This window comes from Corapipo altera, unplaced genomic scaffold (assembly GCF_003945725.1).
Source record: "Corapipo altera isolate COAL_440 unplaced genomic scaffold, ASM394572v1 56, whole genome shotgun sequence".
NCBI classification, from domain to species: domain Eukaryota; kingdom Metazoa; phylum Chordata; class Aves; order Passeriformes; family Pipridae; genus Corapipo; species Corapipo altera.
This window is the reverse complement of record NW_020884896.1, coordinates 5,081,691-5,107,387: the sequence shown is the minus strand read 5'-3', so window position 1 is coordinate 5,107,387 and position 25,697 is coordinate 5,081,691. Positions and strand designations below refer to the sequence as shown.

General features: G+C 42.8%; 1 protein-coding gene across 3 annotated transcripts in view; it reads left to right on the top strand.

Moving 5' to 3' along the window:
- LCOR (ligand dependent nuclear receptor corepressor) overlaps positions 1-25,697 on the top strand; it is a 70,782-nt gene that overhangs the window by 31,534 nt on the left and 13,551 nt on the right. The window contains exon 4 of one of the 3 annotated variants that reach the window (XM_027647840.1): positions 21,212-21,252. The exons of 1 other annotated variant lie outside the window; for it this stretch is intronic. In XM_027647840.1, the coding sequence (XP_027503641.1) occupies positions 21,212-21,242 (31 nt within the window). In that variant the 3' untranslated portion in view covers positions 21,243-21,252. Of the gene's footprint in view, positions 1-2,338; positions 11,898-21,211; positions 21,253-25,697 lie in introns of those variants that run through there. One more of the 3 variants, XM_027647839.1, reaches the window with a different exon arrangement.

Genomic DNA, 25,697 nt, shown 5'->3' with positions numbered 1-25,697 from the left:
TTGGGTGATGAACCATGCTGAATTAGATTTAAATCACTGCATGATTTTTGTTAATATTTCCTAGCATAAACCAACATCTTAAAAAAGAGGAAAGGGTCTGGGGCAGGGAGTCTGGTAATTCAGAAGACTTTCAATATGGCTCTTTGGATTTGCAATTGTACTCTAGCACTGAACAAGTTTTTTTTTTTTTTAAATAATCACGTACTCTTGCCTAATCAGTTCAAGGTGTGAAACTGTTAAATTAAAAAAAATCTTTAGGTTTCATATTTCTAATGGTCACCATTTGCATACATTTAGAAACCCTTTATTCTTAGTTAGGATTGAGTTAATTGTACTGGAGAGGCTGACTGGGAGTATGAGGGATTTTGGGTCTTGATGGGAGAATTTTATCTTGAAGCTCCTGTGAACAAGTAATTTTTTTAGCGAAGTACAGAAACAGTGTATGGTTTAAAGTGCTATTCAACTGCTGGATTTAGCTTTATAATATAGCCTTTCAAAAACTTGAAAATCTAACAACCCACTACCACCACCAATCCCATGTATTGATAACAGCTGACTGAATTTTTGCATTTGTCTTTGGAAAAATATCGCTGTCTCAGATTTCTCCCTTCAAGATTACTTTTCCATTTAATATTTCTATTAATAAAATACTTCAAACCGTGTTTGATACTTTTTCACAAGTCTTTAGCATAAGCCTTCTCCACTAGCTCTTCACTTTCAATCCTGGACAGGTTATTTCCAGCTTTATTTTCCTAGGAAGGCAGCAGAAGCCACTTGGGGCTCTGTACTGTTTGTTCCCTTGTTTGTGGATCAAGTGAGGGCCAAAGTCCAACACAGAGGGATGGCAGGGCCAGCATCTGGCACTGTCCTGCTCAGTTCTACGGGTCCAGAGAGGATGTGGCATACTGGCTCCTGTGGTTACTTGTGCAGGTGTGTGGTACATGAGGTTGGCTGCAGTTTGTTTAGCATCAATGAAGTCAGGTGTAACCCTCTATTAACTGCCAGTATGACCATTATTTAGGTGTAGAATCACTGGTGCACGCTGTGATACTGATACATGCTGTAGAAGGGGCAGAGAATGCACATTGCTTGAGAGGGTTCTCTGGAATTGCAAACTTTCAGTCATTTCTCTGGATTTTGTTCTGAATCCTTGCGGACTCTTGTTATGCACTTCACCTATGGCTTGTTGCATCCCGGAGAGAAGCGAGCAACGTATGTATCAAGCACTGTGTGTGTTACGTGCCAGGTCCTTTCAGTGGATGTATTTTCTCTAAAGACTTTTTTTAATCCCAGTGTGATGTTAAAATACTAATGTAGCTTTTCAGTAGTACGTATCCTATCCTTAAATAATGCTGACTTACACCAATATAGTGTCCCAGAGCATTAAAAAAGGTTCATTGTTAATCTGTGTGTTGAACATGGAGAAATTTGGAGGTGGATTTTGAGCCTTAGTTATTACAGGGGGCTAAGCAAGCAAAGCATAAAAAAGATGTGATTCTCTTCAGCAGTAGTACTTTGTTTCATAGAAAGAAGTCTTGTGATGAAAGGAAAATGGTAAAAACACTTTTTTTTTTGGAGTGTTGTTAACCCTTGATCTGTATGACAGTTGGAAGTTAGATCTTTCTTTATATCAAATGAGAATCAGGGATGTGTACGTGCCGTTAGTGGTTAAGAGAGCAATTTGATAAGTCTAATGTAATGCAACATTTTTCTTTGTGATCCACAGTATCCCAGCTTTCATATTTGGTGCTTAATGAAAGTCAGGCAATACCTTTGAGGCCTGCTAAGCTTTTTCTTTTATCCTGAGCAGCAATTCTTCAATATGATGTAAGCAAACACCATCCAGGGTTTCCACCTATGTGTAGATACTGCAGGTGGCAGTTATATTTGCATGTTGAATATGTTGCACTTTGGCTTACTCTTTTATTACTGTGCTTGTTTAGTGGTAACGTCACACCAGTAACACAGTTGTGTGTAGATCTATGGCGATTGATTACTACTCTGTAATTAAGGTGCGATTTTCAGACGCTTGCGCGAAGTCTTTTCTACTCCGAGAATTTGTGAACCCAACCAGAGACCAGCCAACAGGTTTCATTTTTCTTTGCCCAAAAAGCTTCTCTTTTTTTGCGAACAAGTTTTAAAACTGACTGATGCTGAGACTTTAAAAAAAAAAAAAAAAAAAAAAAATTAAAATAATAAAAAAAATTTTAGAGAAAAATAAATAACACAAAAAGTGATGTTACCCAAGCAAGGCCTTCTAATAAAGGAGTGGCCCCCTCACCCATCCCTCCCTACCTGTGCAAGTCCTGCTCACATCAGTTTCCTTCCATCCAATTAGGCGACCTGGGAGACCCAGCCAGCACCATCCAGAGGGACTACAGAGTGGTGATGGGGTACCTCCAAGAAGCTTGCAGGATGGAACCAGGGAAGGTTATGGCCACTCCACATCTCTTAAAGTACCGCTGGCTCGATCACTCCAGATTAGTGAAGAACTGCTGAGCAGAAACCAGTTTTCTACGGCTGCCAGCCATGGGCCATCTGGACTACAGAATCATGGACAGCACTTAATATTATCCAGGGAGGCTTCTTGGGCAAAACCACACTACGAATTCAATTTCAGCCGCATGAAATTCAGGGGAAATGGTGCACTCAGCAACATCAGTGACCTTCCTTTTCTTACAGAAAACTCTGCCTTTCAAAAAATGGCACTTCAAACTAAACAGGATGGGAAAAAGGACGTGAGCCATTCTTCTCCTGTGGATTTAAAGATACCACAAGTTCGAGGCATGGACCTTTCATGGGAGTCCCGCACTGGTGACCAGTACAGCTATAGCTCTTTGGTAATGGGTTCACAAACGGAGAGCGCGCTTAGCAAAAAGTTAAGGGCTATCCTTCCAAAACAAAATAGGAGAAGTTTGCTGGATGCTGGACCAGATTCCTGGGGCTCAGATGCTGAGCAGTCTACCTCTGGACAGCCATATCCCACCTCAGATCAAGAGGGAGATCCTGGCTCCAAGCAACCTAGGAAGAAAAGAGGGAGATACAGACAGTACAACAGCGAAATACTGGAGGAAGCAATCTCTGTAGTTATGAGCGGGAAAATGAGTGTTTCCAAAGCTCAGAGTATTTATGGGATCCCCCACAGTACACTGGAGTACAAAGTTAAAGAGAGGCTGGGCACTTTGAAAAACCCTCCAAAGAAAAAAATGAAATTAATGAGGTCGGAGGGGCAGGATGTTTCAGTAAAGATTGAATTAGATCCCCAGGGAGAAGCAGCACAAAGTGCGAATGAATTGAAAGATGAGTAGGGATGTTGTAGAGTGCCAATTACTTTGCAAACTGGGTGAGCACTACTGCATAGTTCAACCATCACTGAGCGCACCTGAGTCTCCTGTTTACTGCAATGCTCTTTCCTTTGCAGTTTAGCATAGACTTGTGTGAACACAGGTGAAAGATGTGCTCTGAATGTCACATTTGTAAATTTTTCTAGCCTGGTATGGTGCAGTTTCCCTCCTTCACCTGCCCACTCCCCTTTTTGTTCTTTTTTTCTTTGTTCTTTTTTTTTTTTTTGCCTTTTGCATGTTTCTCTGTAATAGAGAGTTGAGTTACCTCACAAAGAATGCAGATCTGTGGAAGTGGACATCTTGCCTGTAGAGCCTGCCTGAACTTCTGATGTTGGATTTTTCCTGTCTGCCTTTATAGAAATAAGTCCACTTTGTTAAACTGATACTCTCCTAAAACCAGGCATTTTCCAAATGAGAATCAGACTGTCATTCTTCAAAAATGTTTCAGAAATTTTTCCTCTCCCTTATTTTTTTGATCCAGTTGATTGAAAGATTTAAGCTAAATCAAATTATTTAGGAATGGTACCTCTCTTGAACTCAGATTTGTTTATTAGATGGATAATCAATTGGGTCTAATTAGGCTCTCCACTGTTTTCTTTCTAAATTAACCGTACTTACCATTCACTGTCTGCTTAGTGCTCACCCGGAGGGGAGGGGAGGGGAGGGAAAACTTACATACACTACCTTCAGAATATGTCAGTTAATTATTTATAACACTACCTTCACTGTAATTTTATTTGGTATTTTTGAAGGGTGATATTTAGACTCACCTGCTTGAGGATGTAGCCTTATCTCATGGAAGACAAGCTTCTCACAGTCAGGAGCAGTCAGGGTACACTAAATGATGTATTAGGGTAAGCCTCATTATACCAGAACTATGGTTCTTTGTGACCTTCATGCTTTTTACAGACTTGATTCTGAGTTTACTAAACTCTGTGGTTCCAACCGGTAGTTTAAATGGCTCTAATCTAGGGAAGGGGGATTTGTGTAATAAACTACTGTGATATTGCAGAAAAAAGGAAAAAAAAAAAAAACAAAGGAAGAAAAAGCCCACAAAATGGTGATCTCAAACGTTACAACCTCAGTAGTCTGCCCAAATATCCACATTAGTGAAGGAGCTTGTTAATGTTCAGGGAAGAAGTAAAACACTGGTAGCCTGGTCTAATTCAGGCTCTACATCATATCTATCTGTAATACTGTCAGGGTCGAACACTCAATGAATGGGTGTTTCCTTTTTAAATATTACAGTTGCCAGTAGCAGGAATTAATTGAAGTCCTGCTTTTTTGTTGTTGTTTTTATTTAATCTATTTTGATAGTGGTTTAGCACATGCTAGAATGAGCATTTAAACACCGTAAAAGCACTCCGTAAACCACAAATCTGGTTTGTTTTTGTTTTTGTTTTTTTTTTTCAATATGGTGATATCATTCTGATTATCTGGAGATCCAGGATAAGTTTTGTACAGAACTTTTATCTTTGATACTTTCTGCGGGAGTGGTCAGTAACTAAGTGGAGTTTACTGGACTTACCACAACATGACCAAATCGGAATTGCTGGTTCTTCAGGTAGAAGCAATTTGGTCTTAATCTGTGCAAAAGGTAGATAGAATTACCATTTTTTTTTCCCCCCGATTTGCACAACCAAAAGAAGCATTGGAGTTTTTATGTGAGAGCATTAAGTGATGTCAGTGACTGAAAACGGTTTCTCAAAGTTCATGGGAGGGTGGCCTAGGTAGCCCTAGGGATGCTGAATGACTTCTGAAACAGTTGATTCTATTAGCCTCTCCCCCTCCCCAGCAACTTCATATTTTCAAAGGTTAGGCACACCATTGCTGTTGTTTAAAATATGCACTGCTCATTCTTCAAACGGACTGGGCATTTGGCCCCAAGTATACTTTGTTTTTGTTTACTTAATATATTTTAGTCCTCAAAATCCTGGTTCCTTGTAGCTCTCTAGTTGTCATCTTGGCATTTAAAGCAGTTTAAGCTCAGTAGCAGTATATAAACTCTGCAATACGTTCCAGTTTAGCTGGTGATTGCAATAAAGGTGCAGTTTAAGGTGTGGTTTCATCTGCTGTTGGAGGTTATGGTAGAAAGTTTGTTGCAAGTTTTTTTAAAAAAAAAAAGTTAACACAGTTTTACTGTTGAGAGAGGTTTAACCTTTTGCAGTTGTCTTTATTTAAGCAACATGAGTTGAGTTTTATAAAACTTGTCACTGTAGTGTAAGTGGAGTGCTCATTTTACTAACCTAAATATTTTGTATGTGTATGTTTAAGTGGGTGACAATCGTGCAGCAGAAGAATGGTGTGCCTACCCTTTAATGCTGCAGTTTTAAAAGAGAATTTGTCTTGTCATTTCAGACTGTAGGCTAAGAATTGTAAATAGATAGTGAGAAGTTGAGTACTCTTTATTTGCTTTGGTTAGAAAGTGGATTTAAAAAAAAAAAAACCAACAACAAACCAAACGCGTAACTCTCAGTTTAAATGTCCTGAGACCTGAAGATTGTAATACTCATGACTGCAGAGCTTTCAAACACAACACTTGATCTGTGATAACTTAATATTCAGGTAATCTTTCTTTTTCAAGAAGCTTTTGAACAACCGTATTTCCTCCAAAGGTCTCTGTTTAAAAAGGAAAAAAAAGAAAAAGTGTAGATTATTTTTAAGCACTAATTGCATTACGTTGGTAACTGCAATATGAAATAGCCATTATTGTTTTGTGAAGCATGGTTGAGATTAGTTAGTGGTCCCTTTTTAAAATTTCATGAGCCTCTCAAAAAATAAAAACAAATTTAAAAAAAAGCTGCTGAATATTCAAAAGATATATATTTTACCTTATTGTAGGTTTTGTAAATTTAGTCTGTAATATTCAGGTGCACCTTTTAATGTTACCTTTTTGTTTCAAAGTCCCATCTAATGTATTTTCTCTGAGGTGATTCATCACGTAAGACTAGTATCACTCTAAGTGCTGCAGTGATCACTAAGATTTTTGTTTCATTTTTCACTACATATTTTTTGCAGGCGCTTTCAGTGTAGCTAACTAGTGGTATTTGGGATCATTTTAAATATATGATTGGAATTAATGTTTGTCCATTAGCATGCTTAATTTTCTGCTGACCAGCAGTTTGCATGGCCAGAATCCCTGGTTGACCATATTTTGGTGTGGGAAGGTGTGGTTCACTGCGGTCTTTGTAACAAAAGCCTTGTTTCTCATCTTATTTCTGGTAAGTGGATGCTTATGTTACTTGGATCACTTGGACAGGAGAAAGGTTTAAAATCTTTCACCTGCTGCTCTTCTGAGATCGCATTAACGTGTAACATAGACAAACTGCAACCCTGTAAAAATCGAGACGTTGTTAGGAGGAGACCTTTCGGGTATTTTTTGTCACTAGTTTTCTCTTATTCCCGAGAATGTCCATCCGATGTAGTTATTGGACTTAACAGTATTGTTGTGTACTACGTTGATGTAGCTGAAAAAGCCTGACAGCAAGAAACTGTGAATTATATTTGTGGCAGTCTCTGAAAACTAGTTTTTCAGTCCAAGTACCATGAAGGAGAATCCCTCTCCCCTACCCCATCCTAGAAAAGTAATTTTATATTTTGTGTGTATAAAGTTTTAAGAATCGAAGTTTCATATTGTACTGAAGTTTAGGTGTCGCTTGGTAAATCTTTGCTGCAGCATATAATTGAAGATGAGTAAGGCTTAGTGTGGTAGGGGTCCTGGTGTGGAGTTAATTATCGTACAGTTCTGGTGAGAAAGCCCAACATGTATGAAATGTGTCCTTTTTTTTTTTTTTTTTCCTTTGGACTTGTAAGATGTAAAAGTGCTTTTTTAGAACTCTGACCTATTACAAACTATTACCTCACTTTCAGCCAGCTGGATCCTCATTCCACAGTGTTGTAGGCATTATTGTGGCCGTAACGCTTGAGTACAGCTATAGAGTTGAACGTTTGCAGTTAGCTATGGTAGGGACACGTTTCTGGACTTGTTTTTATTTCTGTCTAAAGATAATTTATTTTCCAGTCATTCCCTGATTTTTTTTCTAAAGGTTCAAGACAGTTTCCTTTAGAATTTCTCATTTTATCCCTGTTGCACAGGAGAAGTTGCTGCATAAGCAATACAGGTATGCCTTTACTTTCTTCTTGTTGCAGAAGTCGTAACTTGCTGCTTGCATTACCAACCCTATTGCTAGATCTGAAGTCGAACTCTGAATTTTCATGGCTGTTGGAGAAAAAAACAATTTTCAACAATGCAGGGGTACCGGTAGGATAGTGCCTCTAGTAAGGGAACACATTCAGCTTCTGTGTTCTCACACAACTCCTATACCACCTTTTTTGTAGAACTTTCCAGTGCTCGGGGATATTCCTAAACACGGGAGGTAACTGCATGTGTGTTTAGACTGGGTAAGAGCAGACAAGGAATAGTCTGTGCTTTGTCTTGTGGCAGGCCGACATTTTCATATAAATATTTCTTTCGTGAGTATCTGGGAGTACATTGCCTTCCTCTGAAAATTCACGGGAGCTGGCAAAGGGATTCAGGGGCTTTAGGGTTGAGTAAGCTTTGTTGAACAACTTTTTAGTTCTGATTGGATTGCTTTTTTATTATCTGCAACAATTGTTATACAGGCAAAACTAGAATTGCCGTGTGTTTCTTTCCAGTTTACTTTCAAGTAATGTCCTTGAGTCTTAGGAGAAGAACACAGTGTCCAAGGAGTGAAGGGAGCACTCTGCTGGTCCCTTTTTCTCAAAAACAGTGTGGCTGCATCTGTAATGTAAAGGCCTCTTTCTTCAGTGAAGACAAAATTTGAACTCTTAAGTGTAAGAATGCGTACGTTTGTTGCAGTCCAAACTCTTATGAAAGCAAAATTACTAACCTGTACTGAAAGCTTTGTCACAATACTTTAAATAGCTTAAATTCTCTGCCAAATGTTAGAAGTAGAATGGAAAGTGTTGTTTCCCTCATTTTCATGAGGATCAGAAACATCAAGGTATTCCCCACAAATGTTTCAGAAACTAAATATAATTTCAGTCTAGGTCAATGTTGCTTTTTTCTAGGCACCAGTAGATAATGATGACTAATATTGGTTTTAAAAGCTGTACTAAAAGAAAAATAGTTTTGAGACTAGTTTTAGTACTGTAAAGGTTTCTACTTGATCTTGAATTATATTGAAAACTCAGTAATTGGAACCTTCAGAAACCTGAAAAGCTGCACTGCTACTTATATGCAGTTCTGATGGATGCATCAAATAAAATGGTGACTACAGTAACTCATTTCAAATTATCCAGTGTGTAAACACAATGCACTGTGATGATCACTAGGCAGAGAGATATTACAAACTCAAAATGATCTGTAGATCCACTTCAAGTATACTCAGAAAAAACTGTTAAGTAGTTACAGCATTCCACTGTCCATCCCTCTCCTTCTCTCCTGTTCTTACTTTGACTGGGGCCAAGTCTCTATACCAGTATTACAGCAGCAGTTTTGGACCTCGTGTCCTACTGAATTATGCTTATATTCAGGTATTGTCATAAACCCCTTCATATTCAGAGAGCTTTATTTAATCCTCACAAAAATCTCTTAGCCCAGTCACAAAATCAATTTTCCTGGGTGACGTACTAGGAAGGAGGATTTTTTTCAGTCTGTCCCCAGGGCATTTCATTTACCTTCTTGAAAACAAACATCCCTGCCCCTGCCCCTCTTGTCTCTGCTGAATTGGTAAGTATAATTTAGAAGGACTCAAGATGATAACTCTACCTTATGGAGCAGGGATTAGGACAAAGCCTTCATTCTGACTGGAGCAGAAAAAGCTGTCAGAAAAAATTTCTGTAGTCATCACCTAGTACAGTTTAACTTAATATTTTTTTCCTACACGGAAATAATGAGGACACCACTACAGATACTAATCCAGTTTATCAACTACTTGGTGCTACATTTCTCAAATACTTTTGCAGGTAATTTTTTTTATGCCTGCGCTGAAAGCATGTAAACTTTACTGTCACTATAAAAAAGCACTTGTCTGACCTATTCTAAAGTACCAGAAAAGGGATAAATAACTGCAGCACTTTTTCTGTTACAATGCCAGAGTCTTAATTAAATCTGGTCTTCAGGTTATGAGATGTTTGAAACGTACAATCTAGGATCATTAATGGCTTTTCAGGTCAGATCACAAGGTCTCTTAGGATATTAATCTGTCTTTTAAAGACTAGTACAACAAAATGTTCTGGAGTTCAGGCAGGGGATGTATATATACATGCCTGGTATTTTTAACTAATAATTTCAATAGGCCATTTCAGGGCTTGACATTTGGAATCTGGGATGATGGGTAGGGAAAGGGAAGTTTCCCCAACTGAAAAATCATTTTGGACCATTGTTTAATGTTCAGTTTGAAAACTGTATCACAAGAAAATGGGTAGGGATTCTTGCTCCCTTATGCCTTCAGGGAATGAGTAGTATTTAGAATCTCTGGCTGAAATTCAAGCCTTTTTACCATGTAAATTTTTAATATAAACTCATTGACACGCTTTTTACATCTGAGGACTGAAAATGGATCTTAATGTTTAAGTTGTGGAATGGTTTATTTCTTAAATGAAGGGGGAACATTTAAAAAAATAGATTAGAATACCAGCATTAGTGAGCTTAAGGAATTTTAGTATGTAATAGCAAAGTATAGCAAAGTATTTGATTAAAAAAATTAATCTTGAATTGCTAGTCTGTAACTAGGTGCATTCTAATTTAGCAGGTGAATATTCTTTACTTATCGATATATGATGGGCTTTTTGCAAATAGAAACCTTTATCTGAGTCCCATGTGTTGCTTGTACTGATGGGATGTATGCTTACAGCAGCTTACTGCTGCTTTAAAATGTATAAAATGTTTTGAGTGTTTGCTCATAACTCTTTTTAACCTCCACTTGTTAAATTGTCAGACATTGGTATTTTATCAGTCCGCAATGTAAGTTTAAACTAATGTTCTTAGGAATCCAACTTGTACACACACTGTTTAAAAACCCTCAGGGACAGTTTACACACTATCCTCACTCAATTCAGGTACTTGTACTCTCTTCTTAAACCTAGCAGTGACTTGTATTTTGTTTTGCTTTTCTTTTGACGTGCTGATAGCACATCCTTGATGAATGTCAACTTAAAACTCAGTTCAGGTATCCAGGTATAACTCAGCCAAACAGATTTTAAAGCTGCATATTTACTCTCCAGCACACAGTGCCTCAGACACTTATAGTGGCATTCTGTATATTCAGTTATTACTACTGAGCAGATCGCGGTGGGGGTTCCTGGTATGTATTGTAAGAAATTCCTATGTATATTATATAATATGTATTATATTATATACATATATAGTATATATGTTATCTTAAACTTATATATTTTAAAATGCCACTACTAGCCAGCGCAGCTAAAAATGAAATACATTCCCAGCTGCTTCTGTGAACAGCAGAGGCAGCTTCTTAACGTGGCTCTTGCTTCTCTCTCACCATAACTACTTCTAACCTCAAGCACGGGTCCTTGGCTGTCTGACCTCTACACTCTAGTTATGCAATGTCCTTAGAGAATTCTGTGCACTGGCCACTGTGATGGAAACCAATGGGCCGGGAGTGCTTTGAGTTTATTAGTAATTGTTCTGCCAAAGTTGGTGTTTGTATGACAAGCGTGTAAACCTGTCAGATAATCAGCAGAGGTCCAGGTCAGTCACGGTGTCTGTAACCACTTCCACCTCCTCGGTAGGGCCAGCCCTCAGCAGGTGCCTCCTGTCTAACGCTGAGCACTGATTCACACCTGTAGTGCCGGGCCTCGGTGCTGCACTCACCTGGAGGCCAAACCAGAACTAAAATCTGCTGGTCTGCCCTCACAGTGATCTGTTGGCAGTCGCGAGTCAGCAACACCTCTGCTTTATTATTTGACACTTTACAGCTAAAAAGTCTTCTCTTTCTATTTATGTAACCCATAGTCTTTGAAGAGTATGGAAAATGGCATTTCTCTCTGACCTCTAGAAGTTCAAGTGTCATGGGAAAAAAAAAACAGGAACCCCCCCTTTACTCTTATGGACCTCATTTCAATATACTGTTTACAGTTTGACGGAATTGTATAATTTAATATTTCTCTTGTACTGTAGTTTATATTTATTTACAGATTTTTTTTGTACTGTGTGATTTGAATTTTTTGTTCCTTGCTATGATCAATGTTTTATGTAGTAGAGCACTTATGATCACAAATTAAGGTTTTTGGTTTGATTGCACTACATTAATTTTTTTAATGCAGTTCTGATTTTTTGACTGGACTAAATAAGCTGTGTCTTAATGTATGTGATAAGTACTTTTAAATTTTTATTTCATGTGGTCCAATTTATTTTTTGCATTGTATGTCAAAGCGCTAATTCTCTTGTTGTGCATGTGTAAGATTTAATGGCTCCATTGTATTATTTGACCATGTCATTTTGGAAACACATTCCCAGCTGTAACGTTGTGTATGGTAGTTTTCACTGGATGCTAGACTTTTCAAAACCACTATTCTTCTAATAAATTTTGTTGTGAAAAACTTTAAGGGGTTCCAATTCTGTTGTTTCTAGCGTGCTTCGTAAATGCTCGCACTGATCACCCAAGGGTATGAAATGCAGACTATCACAACTGGGAAGAAGCAGGGGAGGAAGTGAAAATAGAAGGTAAAGCAATTTCTGGCTGAAGGATCGAGCTTTGGAATCTCTCTCCTCCACTGGGTTCTTGCCCTAAATAAGATTGGCAATAAAGCTGCTTTAGCAGCTGGGTAGGGAATACATGTGAAAACTGAAACTTTGTCTCACGGCAGCCCAGTCTCATGAATTCCTGTACACTAATTTGTGCTTCCCTGCTGGCCGCCTTAATTTCTTTTATGGTAAATAATTTATTCAGTGAAGAAGGAGCAGTCTCTCAGGAGGGAAAATAAAAGGTGATGTAGGCTTGTTCACTGAGCCCTTAGTAAAGAGTCAGGGTAGGCAGGGCGGTAATGAAAGCGTGGCTGGAGCCCTGGGCGCTGCCCCGCGCGGGTCGGTTTGGCTGTGGGGTTGGCAGCGAGCAGTGCTCTGGTTTGGGCAGCTGGGTTGTAGATGCTGGAGCAGACACGCCCAGGCTTGGGGAGGTTGCTTAGCTGCTCGCTGAAGCACTGCTGTTGCTTATATTTTCTCTGCAGCTTTACTTTCTTTGCTCTCCCTCCACAGAGGGGGCAGGCACCCAGCTCCCAGTGAGCACAGGGAGAGCTCCAGCGACTCCATCCTGCTGTCCCCCTGCGCAGGGGCACCAGGCCAACCCAGCGGTGACACCGTGCTGCAGCTGGCCCTTCTCTCAGACCCGTGTTTACTTTCTTGTGACTGTACTTTGGGTTTGCACTACTTTTGATGTTATGCATTATTGATACCGAAATGCTGAATACTAAAAAGTAGGTTACAGTAAGTGGTGTATAATGGAACCCATGTGAGTTTAGGCATATCTGCTGCCCTTTGTGTTCAGTCCTAGTTTGATTTTGAAAGTGATGCATAGGGATTTCCTGGCTTTAGGAAAATTTATAATGCTTTACAGTGTCTAGCTCAGGTTTCTTTTCTCATGAGAAATTGGCTTTCTTTGCTTTTGCTATTGAAAAGTAGCTAATTTAGGGTTTGCAATTTTCAGTGCCTTTTTTTAAAGGTCCTTAAATAACTGTTACACTACAAACTAACTATTGTATTCCTTGTATACTAATACTGGTATTGAAAACAAAAAGCAAAATGCTAATTGGGTGTTGTCATTGGTTTACCTTTACCAAGCAAATCTCTTTTAAATAAAAAACTTGGTTTAACTAGAGATTCCACCTTACACTTATTCAGGAATAGTGAATCTTCATGTGTAAATAGCTTGAAAGCCTTGTGCAGTAAACTATCATTTATCGTATTTTTTTCTCTATATCTGAATACATCTGTCAAATCTATGAAAATAGCCTTTGAAAGTGATGCATCATATTCCCATCTGCCATTCTTTAGGATGCATTACACTCTGCAGGCTTGTCCCAGAACATTTTTAATCAACGCTTTAGTCCTGCGATTATCACAAATACCAAGTTTTTCTGCTTTTCCTGAAGGACTTGCTGATGGTCTCACACTGTTAAGCTGAAATTGTTCAGACTTAAAGGAATACAGTCTTGATTTCATAGAATCAACCGGGTTGGAAAAGACCTCTGAGATCATTAAGTCCAACCCTTGATCCAACACCGCTGTGGTTACTAGACCATGGCACTAAGTGCCACATCCGGTCTCATCTTAAAAACCTCCAGGGACAGCGAATCCATCACCTCCCTGGGCAGCCCATTCCAATGTCTGAAATTTCTTCTTTTAAAGCTTTTTCCTGTATCATGATGAGAGTGCACAAGATGTTGCACCCAGACCCAGTAAGAAGCATCCAACCTACTGTGTTTTAAAAGTAGAAAAGAAACACAATTAACCCTGTTAGGCAGCTTTAAAACTTGCCTGTTAATTTACTTCAGCTTGTTTGGCCTCAGGAAGGGTTTGGAGCTACTCAGTTTGTTATTGGAAGAGGCAGCTGCTTCTTTCGAACCTGCAGGAGCCTATCTGGTCACCTGAAGTAGCAGATTCTTTATGGAGTAGCAGTTGACTGTAACCCCTCATATGCCTGGGTCACTTGCTACAATGCAGATACTCCAGCAGATGTGAAATGAGAGGCTCTGCTCGTTGGTCCCTTATTGGAAGCGTGAGCTGCTGGGAGAGGGAAGAGCCGGAAGCTTCAGATGTTGGGATTAAAACTAGATCTGAAAGTAGGCACCTCCCTGAGCTCAGCATGAAGAATCTCAAAGTTGAAAATCATCTTAAGTTTTGTGAGTGAAGCTGGTTCAGTTAAGGAAATTCCTGAGCATCACACTTTCATCTTCCTGTACAACCAAAGCCAAGACCTTGTGTCTCCCCAGAGTCAAACTGCAGCAGTGCAGTAAGGTGGATCACCAGTGGCTTTCCTGCCTGATCGCGCTGAGCTCTCTGATTTCCTAGTGGCATGACAAAAGTGGGTCTGGGGGAGGGGGAGGATTTAAATCCTGATTTGGGAAAATACTTCAGCAAATCGCTATTTTCTTGATCTGCAAACTCTGCTCTGGCAGATGCCCAGCCAAGGGTACTGGCTGAATGGTGGTTTTAACTGGAAGTGAATAGCAGGTTCTTGGACCTGTTTAGGAATGTGATTCATGTACAGAGAAACAGAGGTACAGACCAAAAGCAATTTCAAAAAACTGAGCTTTAAGTGTCAGGGCAAATCTAGAATTATGGACTTTGATACAATGAAGATGGCAAAGAGATTAAAATGAAAACTGATCTTTTAAATGTAGTTGTTCTTGAGACACTTTAATAAATGCTACAATGCTGGAAGGACCCCAAATAACATCATTTGTGAGAGTGCTGTTTCTCCGATCTGGTGCATTTAATGAAGATTCTGTAACTTCAAATCCAGGATGTTCTCAGTTGTCTAGTAGGAAATTCAGAAGAAATCTGAATTACTTCACACTTACGAATTAATTAAGTTCCTTCTTGCCCACCTCCCTGAAAACCTCAAACAACACAACCTTTAAAAGCTCTCCTTTGGTATCATGAAGAGGGAGAACAAAACAGTTACATCTTGTTTTTACAGGTCACTTTGAACGTATCAAAATTTGCAGGTCGCATTAGAAATAAAACTTCTAAAACTCTTCTTGTGCCGCCTCCTCCTCTGCAGGTGTCTCACAGCTCTGCAGGAGGTCTGTTCCCTACACACTTGACTAAAAGGCAGATTTTTGTCTGAGATGGCTACAGCTCAGATTTCCAGGAATTGTTTAAAAGCTCGGCTAAAATTAGAAACTCTTAAACTATACTTCAGAGCATAGTAATATAAGCACTGATGCCTGAAAATGCAAAGATTGCCAGAATGAAAATACAGCTGCATCTCCCTAAGGAACTGACCGCAGCCCTGGGCTGTAACCTACCCAGCACCCACAGTGACACCACAAGGGATGGGGCAGAGGCTTCAGCTGTCGCCTGTGCCAGAGCCTGCGGTGGGTCCTGCTGCACATGGCTCCTGCCCTGTCTCCCTGGCTGTGGTTAGCAGGGCTGACTCAGTCACAGCTCGCTTGCCTACCTTTGCTGGGCTCCTGCTCCAGGTGCAGATCAACCAGCTGTGTGCTGACAGAAGTGGTTTTTCTGTACAGGATTATCAGCAAACTGCCTGTAAAAATTACAGTGCTAAATACGTGGTTTTGTTACACCTACTAAGGTTTGGGTTTTTTTTTTTTTTTTCTGATGTGCAGCAAGATCCCATTGTCCTGTGTCTCAGATCCTCCTGCCCAGCTAATAAAACATAGGGCTTGCTTAACTTGTTTTGGAATGACATTCCTAACTTTGAAAGGGGCTTTTATGGTTTCCTTCCTTAAAGCCAAACCTTTGACTGTGCTTTCTTCTCCCTGAGCTTTAGAGGAAGGGCCTGACGTTAATTGTCAATAGTTGCTCTGGGTCTGCAGGGAAAACCTGATACTAGGAGAAGCTGAACAGCTTCCCTGCACATGTGAAGGGGTTTTCATACACACAGCCAATATCTGTGCTATAATCTAAGCCTGAGGTGTTTGCTTAGAGGATCCACTAGTTTCTGCCACATTCCCCTTTCAGGTGAAGGTGGTGGTATAGTTTTTTATGTTTTCAGATGTGCTGTAGTCACACATGGCATCTCCCTCAGATTCCTTTCAGGCCTCTAAGGCAAGTAGCTGTGTGTGAGGTGTTAGCAGTGGTTTAAAACAAACTATTTGACTTTGGAAAGGAGACTGTAAAAAAAGACCCCACAGGATTCTGGGTTTGCATAAGAAGCTGTCATAGCAAATTTACTCTCTTTGTACAGAAATACATGTTTCCTTCTGATTAGTAGCCACTGAACATCAGCTCAAGGTGTGAAACCTGAACAAGCTTACTCGGTACCTGAAGTGTGTTTGCTAACAACAAAGTTCTGGTCAAACCGTGGTGGCATCTGCCTGACCTCGCTAGAGATCTGCCTAGCTGTAATTAAGTGAGCTTTGCTGCTCATGCATTAAAAAAAAAGTAGATTTTTTGCTCCTGTTTCAGGCCCTGTGTTGGGCCCTTTTCTCTGATAGACAGACACAAGTGTGTATGATATGGGTTACTGCTCCCCTGCTCTTTAATTCTAGCCACCTTGCCCATATATGTCCTTATGTTGGTGCCTTTACTTTTGTTTGAGTGTAGACTGGATTGCTAATTGATAAAGCAGAAATAACATAATTCTGGATTTAAAAGAAATATTCTTTGCACTCCTTAAATGATATTATTAAATTAGGAATAATAGGTACAAAATATACTGTAATAGTGTAATATAATAGTATAATAGTTATAAATCTTAAAATCAAAGTGACAAAGGCAGTGGCTGGCAAAGAGCAGGTTGATGAGGTTTGGGTTTTGGCTGTTTCATCTGTTCTTTTATAACTCACAAGTGAAAAAAAGGACTTTCATCACAAGATTTGTAAGAGTGGCAAGGCCTCAGCAGGACAACGGAGGATCTGGCACTCAGCCTTCTGTGGGTCAGAAATCCCCTTGTTATGCATGGTTTGGGCCCTGGCGTTGCCATCTGAATATCTGAGTTGCTGCAAGGAGGTTTCTTCAGCAATGGTTTAGCTGCAATTTCTGGGGATGGTCCCGTTCTGTGTTTCTCTGGTCATAAAAAGCACCGTGCAAGTGCCATCATCCCGTTAGCACCGTGGTCTCGTTACCACTGCGTGGTTAAGCGTGAGTTCATTTCTCTGAGCTCTCAGGGTTGCGTAGTGCACTTACTGTTAATACGATAAAAAACATTTGCGGGTAGAGGAGATCCGTGAGTGCTTGATGGGCAGCGTGTGCTAATGGGTCATCATCGCTTTAGTTTCCTCTGGGAAGGTTAGGGACTCATTTTCCTGCTGGTGGGACCAGGGAGGTGCAGAAGTCAGAGCGAGGCAATCTGTGAAGGCATCTCAGGGGGATCTGCAGGGCTGTGATGCTCGCTGCGCATGAGGAGTGATGAGTCACTTCTGCTTTTTCCAAAGGATCCGTTCCTTTGCAGGCATAAGCTGTTGTTGATAAATTTTTTCACTTTATTTTTCCCTTTATGACAAACCAGCAATTGATGGGTTTTGTCGCCAGTGTAAAGAAACAAACAATACCTATCATTATACTGCAGAATGGAAAATGGCACAGTGATAAAGTACATTTTAGCTGTGGCATCCATTTATAAAGGGTAAACTGCCAAAATCAAGAAGGCTTTAAATATGGTAAATATTCCTAAAGAAAACTGCCTGAAGAAAATTATTGGTGATGGCATGTTACATACTAAGCAAGGTGTTGTTCCCTACCTCAGTTTGCCACGTAACTGCACAAATATTTATGTGTGTGGGAAGATAGGACCTTTTCTAGTGGACATTTGCCATGGTCATATGAGGATTTGTTAGTGTTCCTATGTGTGACAATATAATCAAAGGAGAAAAATAATGGTGGGCCAGGATACCAAGGTGAATTTTTGAGAGGAAAAATAGGCTCCCTTAAGAGGGAGGAAGGACAATAGTGTGTAATGACAAGGGTTAAAAAAAAAAAAAAAGATGATGTGAGGGATGTGCAGAAATGGAAGGATGAGAGGTTTGAGCTGAAGAGGAGGGGTGTGCATTAGCGCAGAGGAAATCTCTCCCCACTGGTATGCATAGAGACATTTCCTGCCTTATGTTTTGGTTTCTTAATAGTTATCTGACTATAAAATTAACCTACATCATTTAATGGTAGTTGAATGGCAGTTAAATTAACCCACTTTCAAAATAGAGCTTACCTAGCCCGTCAGCTCTGAGACAGGCTCGTCCCCAGGCATTCGGGGCTGCAATCCACTTCTCTGCCTTAACCTATTTCCCAAGCAGCCAGCCAAAGTGGTGCATCAGAAACAGGGTTTGCTGCTCAGCCCGGCAGCTGACAGGGAATATGGACGTGTATCAAACCGCTAGTTCGTATTTCACCAGGCATTTCCGTGCAAGGAGGGACAACGTCGGCACGTGGGGAGCGCCGCCGTTAGGAGTCGTGATACTGTTTCTATTAACAGCATGGCCTGGATTATCTGAGGCCCAATTATCTGAATCTCCAGGTTATCTGAAATGGGGTCATATCCCCCAATGTCTGTTAATTACACCCAAGATGCTCTCTGCTCTCCAGTCTTCCATGGCCCCTCCCACGGGGTGACCGAGCTGTGCTGAGCGTGGTTAGCGAGCACTTCATCTAGCTGCTGCATTTGGTTTTTTGTATCCATGTTGGAAAAAACCCAACCTGGATAATTGCAGACTTTAAAATCCTTGAAGACTTTTACAAGTAGGCAGTAGCCATTTGTGGCAATGTGCCTGTTGGAGCTGGGACCAGCAATGTCTGTGGGGAGGGCATCCGATGCATTTGGGTTTTCTTCTCCCTTACAGTGTAGGTGCAGCTTAGGAGGGGAAGGTGTGGTTTTTCACAGCACAGCATATCCTGCTTGGAAGCCTTCATTTACTTCAGATGAGTTCACCTTTGGTGGTAGTTTGCCTGTTGTTGAACCTCTGCAGTTGCAGTGGCTCCAGATGACCTGTGTGTGCATGCCTGAGGGCTGGGGAGGGAGAACTTTGTCCCCAGTATGCTACAGCACAGACAGGAACCAACAGCGATGGACTTGGAGCAGGGAAGAGGCCATACACCTGCCTCACCTTGGGTCCAGAGCCACTGTGCGTTCACAACTTGTACCTGGGACAGTTAAAGATACTCAGGGCATCCTTCTCTACTCCATAGTCCCTATGGTTCATTCTCCTTTCTCTTAACAGGGTGCTGCTTTTTTTAAAATGTGCAAAGCTGTGAAAATCATTGTAAGAACTTTTTTTTTGCCCTGCCTGCTTTTGTTATCTTTCTTCTGGTGCTGCCTGTTTTTCTATCTATTCTGGTCTTCCAGTGCTATCTATCCTTTTGGAACACCTAGCTCAGGGAAGATGCTCAGAAAGAAACAATCATGGCATTTTTCTTTTCCTTAAAGGGAAGATCCCAAATGATCTTGATAATTAGAAAAATTAGCAAGGACAATTCTGGAAAGGCTTTGGAAGCTAGTATGTAGAATAATATTTCCAACATGATAAATTTCCCTTGGTTTTAAAGCGATAGCTCAGTGGTAAGATTTTTAATTAGTCATTAAATATTGTATTAGAAGTATCACAATTGATGATAAACTACTGTAGAATATGGTTGGGTTAGTTACTTGGGGAAAGTGGGAGTGGAGGAAGTTATGACAAGAATATAAAAAAGCTAAACTTGTTTGAGGCTGCTATTGGTTTTTTCTAATGTGAAACTGAATTTGGTTTGCTTGTTTTTTATTTGGTTACAGGTGGGGAGAAGTGATTTTTAACGTTTAACTATTTTAAAAATTAAATAAACAAATAAAAGACACTGCTCTGAAGGGTTAAAAGTTTGAATCTGTAGTGGATGTTGTTTGTCCAGTCAGTTGGCTTCTTGTACAACCTGGGTACCTTGACAAATACATGCAGCTGACAAAAACCCCAACCAAACAAAACACATCTATAAGCTGTTTCTTCCTGCTTTTCAGTTGAAATACAAGCTCAGTCCATCCCTATGTACATCACCAAGGACGGAGTAAATTCAGGGGCCTTGAGAACCTGGCAACAATATTTCCATAGTTATTTTGGCTGTGCTTTGCACAACTTCAGCTTTTAATTGAGGGAAGGAAAATGCTTTTTCTCCTTCCTAACTGTTATGTGGAGCCTCAGCTCTCTGAGTGCTGCTTTACTATTTTTTTTCAGCGCAGCAAGAGAGAATTACTGTAGCACCCACAGAGGTGTGAAGGGACTCATTCATCTGTGTGGGGAGTGTTAGGTGCCAGGCATATTTCTGAGGATTGAAATACAGGCATTTAAACTGGTGCATCCAGTGTCAGCCTTTAACTGGGGCTTTGAGAGATGAGCTCCAGAAAATCTTGCTGCAGTGGCTTACACTATTCATGCCCATGGCTGATTTACCCATCTCCTGCAGGGGATCGCTGCATCCCAGAGCAGTGCCAGCAGAAGGAAGCATGTCCCCTGCCTCCACCTCTCCAAGATCTGTGCTACAGCTAGGAGTGGAGATGGGTTTGAGCACGGTACCGCGTGTCAGATCGTGTCTCGGTCCTGGCAGGTTTAGTTTTGCACAGCCACTCCAACAAGCTAAACTGGGACTGGCAGAGAACTCATTACCCCCTTCTGTTGGGTGAGATCTCTGCATGCAGCCCTCTGGCACGGGCAAAGCGGGCCCACCTTTGGCGACACGCAGCACAGGCGCTTCCAAGCGCAGGCTCAGCATGTAGGATTCACTGCACCCTTGGGGCTGAGGTCAGCTCACCTGATGGCCAGCAGTGAGTCTGCTCCTTTTAAAAGGCTGTTTCTCCTTTGCAATCCCTCAAAATAGCATTTCCACTCGCCGTGAAAAATAATCTAAGTGGTTGAAACAAGCAGGGCTGGAGGTGCCACCCGAGGGCAGAAAGGGAAGCTGCCTCAGACCTTGGGCTCACAGTGGGCATGGTCGATGCTTTGAGTTCAGCTGACAGAGAGCATTGCTCACCAGCTAGGCTTTCTTCTTAGCCATCCACATGTATGAAATCTCCACTTTTAGTCAGGTTTCCAAGACACACTTCAGCTTGGTGGGGTACTCAAGTGGTACCTCTGTTTTTGGGTGCTGCAAGGCAGCGCTCTGACAACTGGCACAGAGTCTGCTGTGTGGCAGCAGGAGAGGGAGGGGAAAGGTCATCCCCGTAAAAACATTGAATTGGATTTTATAAGTTTATAGCTATGTTTTGTTTCTTTTACAGAACTATAATCCTGGTGCTTAGAGTGGTCTGAAAGGAACAGAAACACTTAGCCTTGAACTTTTGTTCTGCTGCTGCTTCTTGTGCCTCCGAGGTACAAAACATATCTGTAAACTTATAATCAATCAAACTGATGTTCAAGGGCTAATAAAAAGAAACCCAGAAAGGGTACAGGCTTCATGTTCAGTAGTGAGAAACTTGGGGTGGGCAAACCAGAAGATTGCAGTTGGCAATCAACAGGTTTTTGGAGTCTGGCTTCCCAGGTAGGTTGATATGAACCATCTGATTTCTTTCTCCTTCTCTTTCTTCCCCTCCTTGCTCGCCACCCAAAATACAATCTTGAGCCAGAGGCAGACTGGGCTGCCCCTAAAGCTCCGTTTCTGGCATTCACAAGCAGAGCAAGCACAGTGTCACCCTGGTACAACTGCAAGGGGGAGATATGACAACCCTACCAGTGGGTTGGGGGCACTACAGAAGCTGGGAAAAAATCCTCAGGCTGCATAGGGGGAAATACAGATAACTTGGCCTTTCCTCCCCATACTGGAACTGCTGTATCTGTGCAGTCTGTGGATGGACAAACCTCTGCCTTCTCCCAACCCTATCATCCCCAACCCCATAGCCTTTGTTGGAAGCCCCAGGTCCCCTCCAGTAAGAGCTGGGGGAGGGTTGGCTTCAAACTCCACTAAACAGTAGAGGCACAATGCAAACAAATGTATTGCAGCACGCAGCTATGCAAATAGCTTCAGAGCACAGCACGTTTTCCCCAGCATTAATTGCTGCACCACCGAGGTTGCGTAGCAACAGCTCTGCTTGTGCCTCTGACAGCTCCTGCCCCTTGATGCCTCTGACACCTTCTGTGGCAGGCAGAGAAGGGGGAGAGAACAGGGCTGCCCTGAGAAAGCTAGAAGGGGCGGAAGGTAGTGAGGGGCTCTGATGACAAGATTCGCTTGGGATGCTGGGGTTGTCTTCTGCTGGCCCAAGGTGACATGTGCAGCGGGGCTGGAAGCAGAGTGTTGGGGCACAGGGACAGAGGGACCCTGGCGGTCACAGCCTTGTGTAGGCAGCATTCAAGGCTGGTAGGCAGAAAGAGCAGACCTGCCATCTTCCAGGCTCTGCAGGAGAGCTCACTGACAGGTGGGCTGTCTCTCCCATCGCATTGAATCCTTCTGAGGACCCTATACGGGTTTGTAACTGCACTTGCAGCTTGGCTATAGACATAGAGGGTCCCCAGATAGTTGCCTCTCACTGGCCATGAATCTCCTTTAGGCTTGTGGCTTTTCCAGTCCTTGAGAGAGATGGCACATTCCTCATTCACACCCAAAACTAAGAGAACCTCAGGCCAAGCCCAAGGGTTGAGCACAGGCACCAAAGAGAAGGCTGCAGGTGATATGGGCAGCCCTGGGCTCCCTCACTGGCCTGTCCAGCCTGGCAGCTTCTGTGGGGCTGGTCTGTGCCTCCCAAAAGGCAGGCTCTTCAGAGACAGGCCTGACTGCCTCCTGAGAATAATTTTTCCTCCTGTTTGAAACCATGTTCCCAATTCCCATCCTCTGCGTTCACCAGTCAGTCTTCAGCTCCTGGTGTGCCTTTGCCAGGTGGTGGAATCTGTTAGTGTCCGGCACCTCTCCCTGGGAAGCCACTTCAACTCTGCAGTCAGCTCACCTCTCCTCTACTCTGATAAGCCACATAAAAAAATAGTTTCTCTGCAACAGTTTGTACTGTCCATAAACAACCCTGCCTGAAGGTGTGGGGCTCTTGATATAACTCCACTGTTATAGGTGAGCAAGAAACAAGCTCTTCTCCAAAACTGCATTAAGTATGGAGGATGTGGGCAATCCTGTGTCCATTGGTCGCCTCACAAGAGAATGTCCAGGGACATGTTTTATTTAATAGTAATAGCCAGAACAGACAGGAATGGTGGGAAGTGCTGGACAGGTATCCAGGCACACAGATTAGCAGGCCCCAGGGAGCACAGAATTGTGTCTGGGAGGTCTGGGGATGGAGAGGCACAGGCTGTGGCTCAGCAACCTGGGGGGACAGGGAGAGGAAAGATAGAGGTGGGACCCAGCCACGCTTAGAGTCTGGCTGTAGGTGGTGGGGAGAGCTCTGCCCCAAGGTTATCCTTAGACACCCAGAAAAATTAGATGGTGCCTGCCATACCCAAACAGGGATGGGCTGGGAGGAGGAGGAGGAGGAGATCTGCTGGAAGAGCAGATGAGCTCAAGGTGAGAAGTTGCAGCCCATCTTTGAGCTGAAGTGGCGTGACAGCAGAGGACCCTGAACACAAGGTGCCTGCACAAGCACGTGAATTGTGTCACTGAGTGTGAGATGAGTCTTCTAAGGAGAAAGGGCATCAGAGCTGAATGGATTTATTTCCCTTATCAAGCAGGAAAAATATTTATCTCTGATTTTTAAATTTACAGCTTGACAAGCTGTGCGTATCTGATTGGCTCCTTGGAGTACAGTGGGGCAAATAAGGTGACAATGAGCACCAAGGCCTCAGTCACACTTCAGAGAAAGAAACTAGGTGAAGGCAAGGCAGAAATGCCACTGGAGCCTTTGGAATCAGGGAGCACAGGTCCTCACTGCCACAAAAGCAGGACGTAGGTCTTTCCCAGCCCCACACATTGGTGCAAAACAGTCGTGACCTGTAGCTGGCTGTGCAGCATCACAGCTGCAAGGTGAGGAAGGACCACTTTTGTCCCTTCCCCCAGACTAGGAATTCTGTACACAGACCCACAACCTCCACCCTCACCAGGCATCACCCAGCCTTCTCTTTCTTGCCACCCACCCAGGCAACCACTTCACCTATGCCACGGACTCTTCCTTCACAGCCATTGTGTGTAGCACTGAAGGTACCCTGGCAAGGAGGAAGGTGGCTGTTTGGCCACTGTAACCCCTTCCTGTGGTTGCCTGGGGAGTATAGCAGTGGGGTGGGCCACAGCAGGGCCCCAACTCTGCTGCTGCCATTCAGGCTCCCCGTGGGAAGATGGCTGCTGCTCTTTAGAGCTGAGCTTGAGAGCAGGTAAGGGGAGAGTCTTTGCAAAGGTGGAAAAAAAATTACTCTGAGCTCTGCCTCTTCAAAAAGCCCCCTGCTCCAAGCCCAGGGAGGTGAAAGGTTTTTTATCCCCTTTTGTTATTCAGCAGGGCAAGGGGAGGAGCTGGGCTGTGTAAGGGATCCTGGCTGACATAACCCTTCCCATGCAGGGCTCTGGAGAGGGGCCAGGTTGTACCTGAGTATTTTTATTTAAACTAATCCCAGGTGCTGCAAGTTGAAAGCCGTCGCAGTGCCAGGTAGAACCAGTCAAGACGGTTGCTGGAGGGTGTTTTTCTTGCCAGAGTGTAGTAAAGCAGTCTCGAGGTATGTTGTTTGTTGCTAACCCTGGGAATATGTTCTGGAGGTGTGGAAACGCATCCGGCAAGCTGAGCTCACTCAGCCTTTCCAGGTGGTTTTGGGAAAACCCTGCCCAAGAAGCCTTTAGGGAAACTGAGTGGCCATGATCAAGAGGCAGAGCCTCTTTACACATGAAACGTTATGTGTGGGCAAATTGGAAAGCGAAGGGCTGGCTGGCAGCTGCAGAGGGCAGGCTTGGCTGCAGCCTGGCATTTCTGGGCAAAGAGGAGACCTGGCCAGTCCTGAGCCTGAAGCAGCCCTGGGCACCTCTCCCTGCCTACCATCTGGGGGAAGGAGGGAACAGGAAGTGCCTCCCTGGTGCTTGTCAGTTCCAAGAAAGCAACCAGCAAGTAGTAAGGAAGGAACAGGTGAGCCCAAGGCTGTCACCGATCACAGCTGGCTCTGGCCCCTGGCTTTCCCTTCTTTATTTCTCTGCTGATGGCTCCTCTGAGCCAGGACTCTTCCTCCTCGTCCACCAGTCAAGCCCTGTGCCTGACAGCATGGAGAAGGAAAGCCTGCTCCACATGAAGCTGCTTTTCCCTACCCTGCCCCTGAACCCTGTGATAAGCATTGCCCCCCTTGACCCAGATGAATGAGCGAGGTTGGTGTCTGATGCTGGGGGGGGGGGCAGAGAAAGGCTGTAGAGGGAGAAAGGACTTTCACTCCTGCAATACAAGGCCAGGAGGTGCAAAGTGCAACTGTTACTGCAAAGCAACCAGACATTGCTGGCAAAGATCCTGTGTCAGGCAGTGTGGGTGCCAAGGTGCCCCCTCAGTGTGGTCAGGACTGGGTGGGAATCGCCTGTGCTGCCGTTGGGAACAGATATGGTCTCGATAACAGCACCTGGCATGGCATTCGTGATGAGTTCATGCAAACACTGGGTAATTATCCCTTAACCTCTCCACCAGTAAGTCCTAATTAATTGCCTCTGCCAAGCAGGTAAATGATAATGGCCTGGGTTTGAGCGCTAGCTAGCGGCAGTGACCCTGTGCGGTAGAAGCACACCTTTCTGCACAACCACTGTGTGCTGACAGCCCATCAGCTGTAGAAACACTTTATTAAATGGCAGCTAATCAAAAGTCGGTGCAAATGGCATGC